The 14,605-nt window shown below is 35.9% G+C and overlaps 1 protein-coding gene across 2 annotated transcripts in view; it reads left to right on the top strand.

The window, feature by feature from the left end:
• Positions 1-14,605, top strand: part of LOC141486452 (cytochrome P450 9e2-like) — a 30,017-nt gene that overhangs the window by 5,997 nt on the left and 9,415 nt on the right. For both annotated transcript variants that reach the window (XM_074184464.1, XM_074184467.1), the window contains 3 exons: positions 5,122-5,282; positions 7,041-7,372; positions 12,272-12,452. In XM_074184464.1, the coding sequence (XP_074040565.1) occupies positions 5,122-5,282; positions 7,041-7,372; positions 12,272-12,452 (674 nt within the window). The remainder of the gene's footprint in view (positions 1-5,121; positions 5,283-7,040; positions 7,373-12,271; positions 12,453-14,605) is intronic.

Here is a 14,605-nt window from a genome sequence, read left to right as displayed (position 1 = left end):
GTTTTTTTTATTCTGAACGCGTTTTTTTTTGTTGATGTGAACCTAATTTATGGATAAATGTATCTTTTGGAAGATTAATTTTTGGGTTTCAATTAATTATCCTTTTGTATCAATTTAGCTAAGTAATTTTTCTGATTGATTCGGCTGTTACTTGATGAAGATCCATAGTAATTTCAAAAACTGCACCTCACGATTTGTTCTCCACAAACTTTATTTAAAAAAATATAATCACAACATGTATGAATTTATTCACTTGAGAAAGCTACTGTGCTAGCGAAACATGTTGTGATTATATTTTTTCAAATAAAGTTTGTGAAGATCAAATCGTGAGGTGTAGTTTTTGAAATTAGTTAAGTTATTCATTATGGATAAATGTTGATGTATTTTATTGATTGTGTCATTATCAAACTGATGAAAATCTAATCCTAATCCTAATCCTAATTTCATTATTAATTGTTTTGTTTGGTCTATTCTGCGTCCTTTGTTTGATTCTTGATGTTTTTTCCCATAGCTGATAAGCATTCATATATTGAAATGTCTTTATTAGTCGAATTAAAATGTTTTTCTGATTTTGTAGATTTTTTTTATCGTCATATGGGTATGTTTGCACAAAAGTTTTCTTTCTGTATAGAACTTGCACTCACATGAAAATATATGATTACACACCTCACAGAACAAACATAATTGTTTACAGCATTTAGATTCTGATATCTGGTGAACAGTATATGAACTATTTTGATTTTTGGAAGTTTTCCAGTTTTTACGAATTTTCAAAATTGTGTACTCATCCCTATTTTCAATTGCCTCCTTATGATTTTGAGATATCAGTTTTGTTTAAAATCTGTTTTTCCGTTAATCAGCTGCCGCCCCCATACGAACGACTACTCTCAGAAGTTGAGAAACTTGTGCGAGCTAAGGACTAACGAAGTCTTACCTTTTAACGTGTGATTCATACCACACGTTTGTTTGGTATGTTCTCCTTTGCTCAAAGTATTAATTCGTTCGCTCTTGTCTCCTACATATTTCAATATCATGTTCAAACCCTTATTAAGGCGTTTTACTGTCTTTCTTTCCAAATAGAAATACGTGATTACTTTATGCATCGACTCCAAATGCATATTTGTGTCAATGTTGGCTTCTTTTCTAAAACAGTAAGTCCATTTATTTAAATTATGACTGTAGGTATTAGAAAAATACTCTTCAAAATGTCTTGTGACTTCATTGTTGCACATATAACTCAAAGCAACTTTGTTTTCGCTTGTGCAAGAACTATATATCTTACAAGATCTCTGGCTCTTCAACAATCTATGTCTTCGATCACTGTTGTCATTGAGGATATAACCTACGACAGAGTGTATAAAAAATTCAATTAGCCCTTTTTGAGATATAAACTGTTTGATTTTTTTATTAAATCTCATCCTTTATCAAATTACACTTATACAGGGTTAATATTTATTTTGATTTTTGAAATATAGGTACCCTCTCTCAGCAGTACCATATCCAATCTCTATACCTTTACAATAATCAAATTAGTACTCACTTGTACTCCTGTTGCACTTATTATACAATATTTCACCAATAGTACTAGTATTCCTACTTTTCAAAACATAAGAGCAATTTTAAATTGTTTCAGTATTTGATTTTCAAATTTCAAAATCTGAAATAAATAAAAATAATTTTCAAAATAGTGTATTCTGATTTTAGAATTAACAAACCATTTATATTTTTCATAACATGGCACTCTGTTTCAAACTTCAGCAGATGAACTTTCTGCAAATGGTCCACTAAATTCTTATGGGTTTTGAATGCAACATCACAGTCTGCTTCAAGGCAACGGCTACTAAAAGTTGGTGCATTTCTCGTATATGTCTGTTATGAGATGATTGTGTGGCACATACTTTCTCACATATACTACATATAAGTACATATACATATACTACATATAACTGGCATTTTCTGAATTCAAATTTCTTTATTGCTAGGTAAAAAAAAACCACAGTAGGTTCTCTGAGTTTTTTTACCTAACGCTGATGTAGTTGGCGAAATTATATAGTAATTTAAAAATCGTTTTCTTTTTACATTTGACAACTATAATTCTGATCATGAAATTTTTTTCAAGTAATAAACAAAATACTGTATATAATATCTTCAATTTACTTTACTCATTCCACCGGATACTTAAAATTATTATTTATGATAATAACTTTCTTCCATATCCATGTGTTTACCTAAACTCTGTCCATTTGAGCAAAAGAGTGCTCCAAAACATTATCATGCTCAGTGCACGTGATCTTCCAGACAAGGCTGCTTGTACGGAGTCGCACTAAGGAACGACCGAATTTTTTTTTCATAATATGTGGCTGGGTGAAGGAACATTTTTTAGGTGCAGTGTAGGAATACAAATTAGCAGTTTCTTCAGCCGTATTCGTACTTGACATTTTAATAACTTCAAACTACAAAATACCGTATATGAACACACCACAGGCATTGAAACATAACTCATCACTCCGACCCTGTAGCGATATGCAGCAAGCGCCAAACATGATGGCAAGCCTTCCCCCATGCTCACAAACTTATTTTCAGCTTTTGCAAGACATACAAATGCTCTGTACAGAGGCGTACCATTACTTGTCCTCCAATTCTGTTAACGTTTGGCATTGTCTGAATAATTTGTGTTGTTTCTGAAAAAATGTCATCGCCTAATAAAAAACCAGTCATCAAGAGTTAGGCAAGTGAAATAATTTTAAAAATGTCCAATTATTATCAAATTGTTAAATGTGAGTCGGATACGTTATTAAAAGAGGAAAATAAAACATCTCTCGCTACAGGTAGCATTGAATAAATTTGCAATGCAAATCTTTATTTCGAATTAGGTATTCCAATAAAAAACCTTCGAGAGAATGGTTGAAGAAGGGGAGAAATTAATTTCTGCAAATAATGGCGAAGTTTTCCACCCCAAGAAAGAAGCGGCCTAGAAGAGCACCAGTAACTGATGTTCCCGAGTGAAAGTATTGCAATATTAGACGGATTATTTACGACTTTCATAAGACGGACGGGTGTCGTATTACGGTAAAAAAGTTCCATTACAAAATTAATGATGTTTTGGGAATTGTGGCTTCCGAAACATCTCTCCGTAGAATTTTGAAGAAAGTAGGTTTCAAATGGAGGTCTGAAAATAATAGAAACATTTCAATAGAGCATTGAGGTTCAAGTATTTACAAAACTCAATTATTTTCGTGGGCAACAACAACCAATTGTGTTTTTACCAAGAGTCAGTATTATCCATGCAGGAGGTAACGGAAGCTTCATACCTAACTGTCGCCTTATATTTAAATCAGGTACAACATCAGGGGTTTATCATTCAGAAATGAATTCTGAAAATTATGGTGGATGAATACAAGAAAAGTTAATTCCAAATTTACTTGTGAATTCGGTAGTCGTGACGGATAATGCTCCACACCATAATATTCAAATTTATGCTTCCAGATTCATTTTTTAAAAGTATCATTCATCTAGAGACACAATTTCCTTATTATTTCTATAACTTATATGCCATATGATTGCATAGGCAACCAGCTCAAAACAATGTTTTCAAAAATCAACATTTCTCACCCTTGTGATAATTTTCCTTTGGAATAATCATTTTCTCTTTTCACAAGGGTAGGAATGTATTATACTCTGAAATTTGCCAATAGAAATTTGAAAACAAATGTTGAAAAAAAAAATCAAAAACTTATCATTCTGAATAACCTTTAAAATATATTATCATAAGTTTTTGACCTGAATTGTATGATTCTACTATATAAAATATATGCTTATTTCACCACCTTGCCTTATTTTTCATCAATTCCTAAACAGTTTAGAAATGGTTGGCGGTTTTTGTAAAACTCTTATAGTGAAAATCATAGAATAAACTCTATTTATTAGTTTTTTAGTTCACAAACATATGAGATATTTATTGTGAGCTCCTTGTAGCAATGATGAAGTCAGATCATGGTCACATATTTTTTGATCGAACCTTGTGCAGAGGTGCACGATAGCTCTCAGCCTACACCCTCCTGCCCCGCTACATGCCAGCAAAAAATAAAATCTCGACTCGAAACATCAAAGAGGCCTACGGGAGTGAATTTACTAGTATTTACTTCTCTACGGTGGCACAGGTAGCCACACAGGTAGTAAAAGCAACCCAGGCGAATGATATCAAACACTCTTATGAATTAGGGAACTGATTTCGAGTTAATGGGTCTAGTTCTAAACTTCAGACTTCACCAGAAGATGGCAAATGAGACTTTGCCGAAACGTTGTGGGAAAAATCATTGTGAGGATCAAAAACACAAAACATGGAGCGAAACCCAAGAAAACAGTTATTTCATATATTACTTTGTGTTGAGTTCTTTCGAGTGATATCCGTTTCAATTCCATAACGAATGATCGTATGGTAATATAGCTAATCCTATATGAGTCTACTTTGAACTGTAAATCTTAGAGAAATTATGAGAAGAAAGTTATACAAATTATGAACTGAATGCCGATTATTCTATTAAAAAAAAGTACTAACTTTTCGTAAAGAATTCCATGATGAACAATAACGTTAATAACTATTTTTGACATAGCTTCATAGTTTCAAAATTATTTAAATTCTTGAAAAACACAGTTACTCAAGAAGTAGCTGTGAATTTAGTTTTCGATGAGTTTATGTAATGTTTTCTACTTGTATCCAAAAACAAATATCTTTTCCAGTCACCAGAACTTCAATAATATTCTTGATGTGCGTTTCATCAATCAAGAATAGAAGAGCTATAGAAAATTGTATTTTTTTCATCTCATGAAGACGCTAACTTTGTTGGTGGAACGCGCGTGAGAAGACTATTGAAGATCTGGTGATTGGAAAAAGTGCTTGTTTTTATATTTATTGTATGCTTGAGCATTCATTTCTACCTAAAAATCACCATTACCAAATTACAAGTAATTCCATAAAGTTACTATTTCAAAACTGAGAAGCTTTACAAGAATATTCTAACCTCCTTCGGATCTACAATTCTTGATGACACCCACAACATTTCTATAGGAAGTGATTATTTGTTCACACACTTTTTTCATAATGAAATATTTCATTTCCAGATACATTGGTGTGTGCCAATTTTCAAAGCCCACTCTCATGATTAGAGATCCAAAGCTAATAGAACTTGTCACTATCAAAGACAGCGGTAAATTTAGGAACCACCAGTGTTCAATTCCTGAAGTGGACTCGTTATGGGCAATGGGTTGTCCTTTCTCGACAGGTAAGACTGTAAACTTTAGAAATAATTCACTAGAAATCAGATTGCAGTATAAGACAGGGCTATTTACATTCGAATCAATGCATAGGGGTCTCGTAAACGGTAAGAGATAGTCCCTTTCAAGGGATCATCGACTTTATGTTGATGATAGACACTACCTCGTACTGACGAGTGGCCAAACAGCCCGAAACCGGTCTGCAAGTTTGTTCCAATAATTGAAAATCTATTGCGGCAGTTGTATCGCCAACATCATATGCAGGAATAACTTCAGTGAAGAATCCTGCACTGACACCTGTCGGATATAATCCAACGCCCTTCGTGGTATTAGCCAGGGGAGTAGTTGTTTTCTGATAGGTGTCATTCCATTAACATACAGTGTAGGAAGTTGAAACTGGCCTGAACGAATTGTTCCTCCAGATGATTTGGTCCATTACTAGTCAGAAATGGGATACAAAAATGGTAACAAAAATGGTAAAATGGTAACATGGTAACAAAAATGTTTCACAAATTGCCCCAAAACTATTAATCGACTATTTATCAACATAGAACAAATTGAATTTGAAACTGGAAGTATTGAAGAAATGTAAACAACTTTTTGTCGTCCACAAGACGAAAAACAAAACAATCAAAAGTAGACAGTGTACATTTCATCGGTCTTATTTTTCTGTTTTTTTTTAATGCTGTCTACAAGTTTTCGTGCCTTCCATTGCCTGATATGATATAAATTGATTTGAAAGCCCTGAAAGAATGTGTAAAAAATTGAAAAGATTAGCTGGAAAAACAATTTTATTAAGCAAAAAACTGAAATTACAATGAAATAACATACAAGCAATAACCAAAATAAAAACAAAAAAATGAACTATTAACACTAGCTGACAAATGGAATTAAAAAAATTATCAACAAAAACTGAAAATTAAAACATGAAATTGAAAGATTCCAAACCAAAGATCGGAAGGCCGTGAGTTCGATTCCCGCCCCGACCAGATATTTTTCTCGAAAGAATTTATCTGGTTGAAGCTGGGATGATTTTGCAACCGTGTTAGGAATCACACGTTAAAAGGTAAGACCTCGTTAGTTCTTAGCTCGTACAAGTTTCTCAACTTCTGAGAGTTGTCGTTCGTATGGGGGCGACAGCTGATTAACAGAACAGGAACATACAGGTTTTGATTGTTAGTATCCACAATCGTCTTATCACCGGAAGACGATTGTGGATACTAACAATCGAAACGTCGTGAAGTAACTTGGTTTGAAATCTTTCAATATCATATTTAATTTTCATTTAATGTTAATAATTTTTTAATTTTTTTTAAATATTTCAGATCGTGTTAATAGTCCAATTTTTTGTTTATTTTTTGGTTGTTGCTTGTATGTCATTTCATTGTAATTTAAGTTTTTTCTTAACAAAATTGTTTTTTCAGCAGATCTTTTCAATTTTTCACAGACTCTTTCAGGGCATTCAAATCAATTTATATCATATTGAACAATGGAAGTCCGAACTGATGAAATTACCAAAGGACCTGTTGTGGAACGAAACGTCGGGCATGGAAACATCATTTTGAAAAGCATGCGGTCATCGTGCGGCCGTGGTATTCACATACTTGTCAACTAATTTCATTTCAAGATAATTTCAGATTTATTTGAAAATAATACCATTCGGTTCATGTTTGATCTTAGAATTTACAGGCAGAAAGTATCACCTGTTTCGTTAAATCCATAAGTAGTGACTTGTTGATCTATAATATAAACTTTTGATGTTACAGATGAGGACAGGTCTCATATGAGATCAATTCTCACTCCATTCTTTACCAACAATTCATTGAAAATAATGTTCAGAGTGATGTCAGAAACTTCTGAAAATTTCGTGAACCATTTTCTGAACAAAAATCAGGATTTGATCGAATTGGAAATGTTTGATACTGTCACTCGTTATGTGAACGATGTGATGGCAACATCAGTATTTGGTACTGAAGTAGACTCTCTGAAAAAACCAGATAACGAAATGTACTTCATGGGGAGGAAAGCAACAGACTCCACTGGAATTCTGAGAAAGATAAAACTCTATTGTTACTCCACATTACCCACTATTTTCAAGGTGAGTTGGATATGACTTGAATATTACATTACCCAGTTGAGCCTTTTGAACATTTATCGCGGTTGGTAATTTTAATTATCATTTCTGATTCATGAAGGGATTGAGAATTAGTGTCAGAGTCATATTTATAGGTAAATTACCAATTTCTTGTGTAGTTTTACTACGACTTCGTTTTGTGTGGAATGAATGTATCGTAAAATTATAAGTGTGATCATCAAGCAATCATTCGTACAAAGTACTACATAAGTGAAAAGTAACATTTGAAATTTTATCTCATGGTTTAGATTTACTCAGAGAAGGCATAATTTCACCTAGTACTCCAATTATCAGAACAACCATTTTGACAGAGTGGTCTGGATAGAGTTTGCGGAGTTCGAAGAGAGAATATCGATATTTTATCCGTTGCTCCTCCTCTTTTCCCGAAAATATTCGTCTCGCAAGGAGCTAAAAATTCCACGACAAATATCGTCTTGCTCTGGTGGTCGAGAAGAACTACGTCAGGCTTATTAGCTTGTTATGTCGATAGATATGCGCCGAGACCGCATATTCTGGACATGCTGATAGCAAGTGCGGCAGGCCCTACACCTTGTGTCAGGAACCTCTATACCCATTACTCGACTGTGGTAGACTAATGTGTTGAAGACACCAACCTGTCAAGCCATGATGAACCCCTCAGTTTCCGACTTCAGCCCACTGGACCTGAGGAAAGTGAAAGTCAGGCGCATTGATGAGCTAGGGTCTTCAATGTTATTGAAGAAGACCCCATGCATTAGCTTATCCTTATTTTTCTGCAGAAGTGAAGTGATCTCTGCGACTTCTATGACAATATTGCTGAATGGGTTCCAACTCGGTGACAGAGTTGTGAACAACTCGTTCAGTGTCGAAAACTAAACCGAGTTCATCAGCTGCTCGGGCAGTTGCCCTAAAGAGGAATCTGTTTAGAAATCTGTTTAAAATCTGTTTTTCCGTTAATCAGCTGCCGCCCCCATACGAACGACAACTCTCAGAAGTTGAGAAACTTGTGCGAGCTAAGGACTAACGAGGTCTTACCTTTCAACGTGTGATTCCTAACACGGTTGCAGAATCGAACACACGACCTTCCGATCGTGAGTCGGACGCACTACCACGGCAGCCAATTCCATGCTCCAATTCCTGATCTCTCATGGTCGAGGACCATGCAGAGAAGGGGATCCTGTAATGTAGACACTCCAAACTCAAAAGTCCACGACCTCCCTATTGTCGGGGGAAGTACCTACAACCGTGGAACGAACGTTTTGGGATGCAAACTCCTGTAAAGATGCATCATTTTTCGGGTCTTTACGTCGAGTTGATACAGCTCCTCCCGAGTCCACTTCACTACTCCAAACGTGTAGAGTAAGATTGGAACGGCAAGCATATTTGTTGCAGCAACTTTGTTCTTCCCCGACAGTTTTGATGACCAGATCTGTCAAAGTTAGTGCTGATAGTTGCCACAGAGAGAGTTCTTCACTGTTGTTATCTCTTGTGAGTGGCGCTGTTCCACCCCAAGGTAAGTATACATCTCTCCGGCATCCAAATGGTGTAGGATGCTTCCATTTACGAGCTGCACATCCTCTCCGTAGTCCCTGCACCGTACTCTTTTGAGATGGACCATTGCACATTTGTCTATCCCGAATTTCATACCGATAGCATGCGTGTACTCTTTCACCACCCTTAAAAGCTGATGGAGATCCTTTTCTCCAGAGGCACAAAGTTTAAGAGCATCTATATAAAACAAATAGGTGACCTTGTGCCTCCGGTTTCCGGAGTTGCTACAGTTATACCCTCGAGTATTTCTGAGCGCAACGGATAATGGAAATAGTGAGATGCAGAAGAGGAGGGAACTGAGAGAATCGCCCTAAAATACATCCCTTCTGAAAGAGACCCACCCTGTTTAGACTCTGGCTTGACCAGATGTTATGATGAAGCGAGTTCATCAGAGTGGTATGAATTGTTCAATGCATCTCACTATTTCACGGGTATCGCAAGGCATCTGAGCAAATGCAAAATAAGCTCATACGATATTGTATCAAATGCCTTACGGTAATCGATCCAGGACATCCAGGCCTGTATCGATTATTATTTTGATCAAATGCAGTGTAATCAATGACCGCCAGTGAAAAAACTTACATCATTGGTAATGCAATGCAATACAGTATGAATGTGATGGAATTAGCCGTTACTTGATGAAAATTGATAATGATTTCTGGAAAAAATTCATTGCGGGATTTTCACTCGAAAGTTTCACAAAAAAACATACTTAATACGTGTTTTGCTTTACAAAAGCTGTTTCAGCTAAGTATAGTCACGCCTGAAGAAGTTATTGTATAGCGAAATACGTGTTGAGTTTTCTTGAAACTGTTCAGTGAAAATCTCCCAATAAAGTGTTTCTTGAATAAAATATTAATTGAAAGGGTTATATTTTTAGGAATGATTAATCTTTGGGAAAGAAAGTTTTTGGCTTTCCACTAATCCATCTTGAATTGATTGCTTTCTTCCTTTCTTTGCAAGATTCCCACATTTATTCGTATCAAGTTGGAGCAGTAGAAAGTCAAACACTTTCTTTCCCAAAACACAATATAAATGAAAAGAAAACATTAAAAAAATATGAATATTCTTTAAAAATATATTTTAAGAATCATATACGAGTATAAAAAGTGATAACTAGATTTTCATCTGACAAACTGAATAATTAGGATAAGTCAAAGGACGATAACGCAAGCGCTAAACGTGATGGCGAGCCCGACCCCATGCGCACAAACTCATTTTCAATGTAACCCCTACTACAGCTCTACAGATCTTGTAAGTCATACAAATGCTCTGTACAGAGGCGTACCATTACTTGTTCTCCAATTCTGTTGGCGTTTGGCGTTGTCTGAATAATTTGTGTTGTTTCTGAAAAAATTTCAGTCAAGAGTATATCTTTTTATGACATTCAAATGAACTGTACTGGTACCTATAATACTGAATAAAATATAAAAAGAAATTACAAAGAAGTCATGTTTCATTTGCTACCCTGAATACCCTTATAGGTACGACACTGGCCGGCAAGGGACTTATCGTAATACAATAGTAATTAAATTGGGAGTCTATACCTGCGTGATCCATTGCCATCACCTTTGGCGCTTGCTGTAGTTATATTGAGAGAAATTACTTAGGTAACCATTTTTACTATTATAATATCAGGCTTGCGCAATACGATTCACAATGCAGCACATCAAATTCAGGAAATGACATTCAACAGTCCGTTCTTCTATATTATAATATAATGACGTACCACAATATTCACAAAACAGACAAATCAAATACATAACCTGTTCAAAAGCATAAAAAAGAAATTTTGATATGCAAAACAGATGAAGAATTATAGATGGATTGGAATCTTTACAACTATGAAGCCAATTTATTGCTTGTACATTTATATACAATGATCGTATAATCTAAATCAAACACTTCTGTAGTGGTGACAAATATGTTCATTTGAATAAATTGTTGATCTATTATTGTCATTATAATGAGTGAATTTTTTGGCTGGTACCTGGAGAACGCGTGAATCCTGTCTTGTGTCATTGTCAAACTTGTTCAGTATGGTCTATAATTCAACCATGAATCGACTTACGAATGAACAACGCTTGCAAATTATTGAATTTTATTATCAAAATTCATGCTCGGCGAAGAAAGTGTATCGTGCACTTCTTCCAATTTATGGGTTTCGTCGGCCTACTGAGGGAGCTATTCGGAAGCTTGTGACTAAATTTCGAACCCAGTTTACATTATTGGACATTAAACTACCAACTCGCATACGTAGAGTGAGAACCGAAAAAAATATCGCGGCTGTATTCGCCAGTGTTCGTGAAATGTCGATTCGCCGCCGTTTGCAGCAATTGGGCCACTGTTACCCCACTACGTGGAAAATTTTGCGAAAGGATTTGGGTGTGAAACCTTATAAGATACAGCTGGTACAATTGAAGCCACACGACCTCCCACAACGTCTAACATTTGGTGAATGGGCGCTGGCAAAATTGGGGGAAGGTCCACATTTTTATCGGAAAATTGTGTTCAGCGACGATGATCATTTCTGGTTGAATGGATACGTTAATACGCAAAATTGCCGCATCTGTAGTGAAAACCAGTCACAAGCGTTGCAAGAGCTACCGGTGCATCTCGAAAAAGTCACGGTTTGGTGTGGATTAGGGGTCGGTGGCATCATCGGGCAGTATTTATTCAAAGACGACAATGGCCGGAACGTTACTTAGAATGGCAAGCGCTACCATGTGATGATTGACAACTTTTTGTTGCCCAAAATGGAAGAATTGGATATGCCTGACTTGTGGTTCAAACAAGACGGTGCCACATGCTACACGGCACGCGAAACAATGGCCCAATTAAGAGCCGATTTTGGTGAATAGTTTATCTCACATTTAGGCCTCGTCAAGTGGCCGCCTGAATCGTTTGATTTAACGCCTTCGGATTATTTCTGACGTTCTGGAAGCCAATATTGAAGCATTTATACGTGAAATACCCGTCGATATGTTAGAGAGAGTGTGCTAAAATTAGACCTTGCCCATGGGCCATCTAAAGCGGAGCCGCAGACAACATTTGCATGAAATCATCTTCAAATATTAAATTATATTGATCGTTCTATCGATTCCGATAAAGATTTTATCAATTTTTTTCAAATTTTTTGTGTTGTTTTGAAAATCAAATCCTATACTTAACTAAAAAATCACCGGATGTATATTTCATCAAATGAACATCAAAATGGAACTGGGTTTCAAAACTGAAATAAAACGTGTAGCAGGTTGTTTATATTTCCATTTATGATTTCTGAAACGGTCTTCAATGTCATCATTTGTCATTTCAGATTTTGATTTTTTTCAGTTTTTGGAGATGTCACTCATAAGCAGAGAAGTGACACGATTTTTCGATCGCATGATTGGCAACGTTATTCGTGAGAGATTCGTCAATCGAAACATACGTTACGATATGATCCAACTGGCAATGGAAGCAATAGAGAAAAATGAGCGAACCGAAGAAGAATCATTCGAAAAAGTCACTATAGGTAAGTACATGAGTTCAGATACAAATATACTCGTTTCGAAGAATTGAAAATGATATTCCGAATGGAATTGATTTTATTAGAGTGAAGTGAACAATTTTTATGCTCTACTAACAGACTGAGAATTGAAAAGAATTGCCATAAAGGTTTCTCAAAAACATGGATGCATTTCATTCTTGGGCTAATGATAATAATGGAGAAGCTTGATGAAATTACTAAAATCCATATCCGTATAAGATTACATGCTGGACTCTGCAAAACTGGACCTCATATATTGCTTCTTTTCGATGAATCCATCTGCCAGGATATCTACCGTTTAGCCACTGTACAACTGAAAGATAGTGAAGTGGTTGATGAAGTAGATGAGGTCGTTTTGCAAAATCAGCTGCAACATTTAGATTTTCCAAAACATTTGGTAGAAGTGAGTGGGTCTATTCGATCCTCCACCGCAACATGCAAGATTTTATTATGTCTCACACCTATTCATATCCGACCAAATAAACCCCGCTTTTTGACGAAGCCGATTAGTTTATATGGTGACTGATCTTTCAGGTCAGATAGTGATAGTGTGGTTCTACGTAACTTCGAAAACCTGATTCGGGCAAGCACAAAGTATATGCTCTGCTGTTCCATCATTTTCTAAACAGAGGCGACACACACTGTCTTTCGAACGTCCGAGTATCTGCATATGATGATTCAGACGACTGTGACCTGTGAAGAGGTCTGTTAGACATCGTAGTTCAACCCTACTGTAGTCCAACAACTGTTTGGTTTCAAGCTTCGAAGTGTGAATGAACGCCTTGGAGTGAGCCAATCCTGGAAGATTTTGCCAGAAGTTTTTAAATCTTCTCGCCATCCAGGTGTTCAATGTTTGTTTGGCAAAGCTTAAAGCAATGCCAAAGACACGTTCTGGTCTGATGGAGCTACTTGCAGTACCCTCCTTTAAAAAGAAGTCAGCAGCGTCATTGCTTTCCAGGCCAGTGTGGCCAGGAATCCAGAACACAGAAAATTTGTTATGTCTTCCTATTGAGCAAAGTCGTTTTTGGCAATTTGCTTTATAAGGCAGTTCGTATTTGACAGGTGGAGGCTAATGTCAGAGGTCATTCCCAGATTGCTGTGACTTCCAGTGTCAGCCAGTGCACGAGTCTATATGAAGTCCTTCTAGCCTCTCTCTTCCGAAAAATGTAGAGAGGAGGTGGTTCTAGAAAAATTTCCATGGCCGCTGATGATGTGGTATATACTGATGGCACCACAGATAGCCAGGCAAGCCTGTCTCTGTAAGCCAGAGAGCTTCGCCTAAGCCGTTTTCTGTAATGCCATCGTCCACCAGGCAATTGTACCATGAGTGACCAAGTTGTTACTAAGCGGTTCTTTATTTTCGCAAGCATATTTGAGTTGTTAGATTTCCTGAATAAATGAAAGTCCAATACAAATATTTCCAATAATACCTGTTCAAACGTTTCCTTTCTCTGGACACTGTGTACAACCTTTCTTCAGAATTTCATAGTTCGCTTCATTGGTGAACATGCCCATGTTTGTCAACATGCGCATTGAGAAAAAATGTATACTAATCAGGGAAGGAAATATTGTTCAAAATACTTTATTTTTTTTCATTCATAAAATCCATAATTGTTTCACAAAATTCAATTTTTTATCGAAATCGTCGTCATAAAGAATTTTCGTTTCACACTGAGTAGCATTTATTCAACCTCACTGATTTCCTTGCTTGGCGTGCCACAATGTGAAAGTTACGGTTTATGCTGTAAAGGTGCCCAAAACTTCAATATATCGCTGCTTCATCGAAACATGTTAAATATTTCTTTTTTTTTTGTTACAAAACTAGTTTCAGTAAGCTTCTCATTGAACGTTATTAAAAATGATACTGAAGGCTTCATTGAACCTTTTCAGTAATTTGTAGATGTCCATCGATTTTTGGGAGAGTGTAAGGTAGTGGGTATTTCCATAAAAAAATGTAGATTGAATGTTTTATCGAGATGGATAGTGTAAACTTTGTAATCAAACCACTTTTTCATAACCCTTAAATCATTTTGAGGGCTTTTGCGCTATTACCTCATGAATAATATTTGAGCCAAAATCATCCCAGTGAAAACATGTCGAAAATTAAACATCTCGCCAAAAAAATGTCAATACAAAAA

This window comes from Leptinotarsa decemlineata, unplaced genomic scaffold, assembly GCF_025532065.1.
Source record: "Leptinotarsa decemlineata unplaced genomic scaffold, Ldec_3_MD MMD2_P_RNA_scaffold_2, whole genome shotgun sequence".
In the NCBI taxonomy this organism is placed as follows: Eukaryota; Metazoa; Arthropoda; class Insecta; order Coleoptera; family Chrysomelidae; genus Leptinotarsa; species Leptinotarsa decemlineata.
Note: the sequence above shows the minus strand (reverse complement) of the source record. Positions and strands in the feature narration are given on the sequence as shown.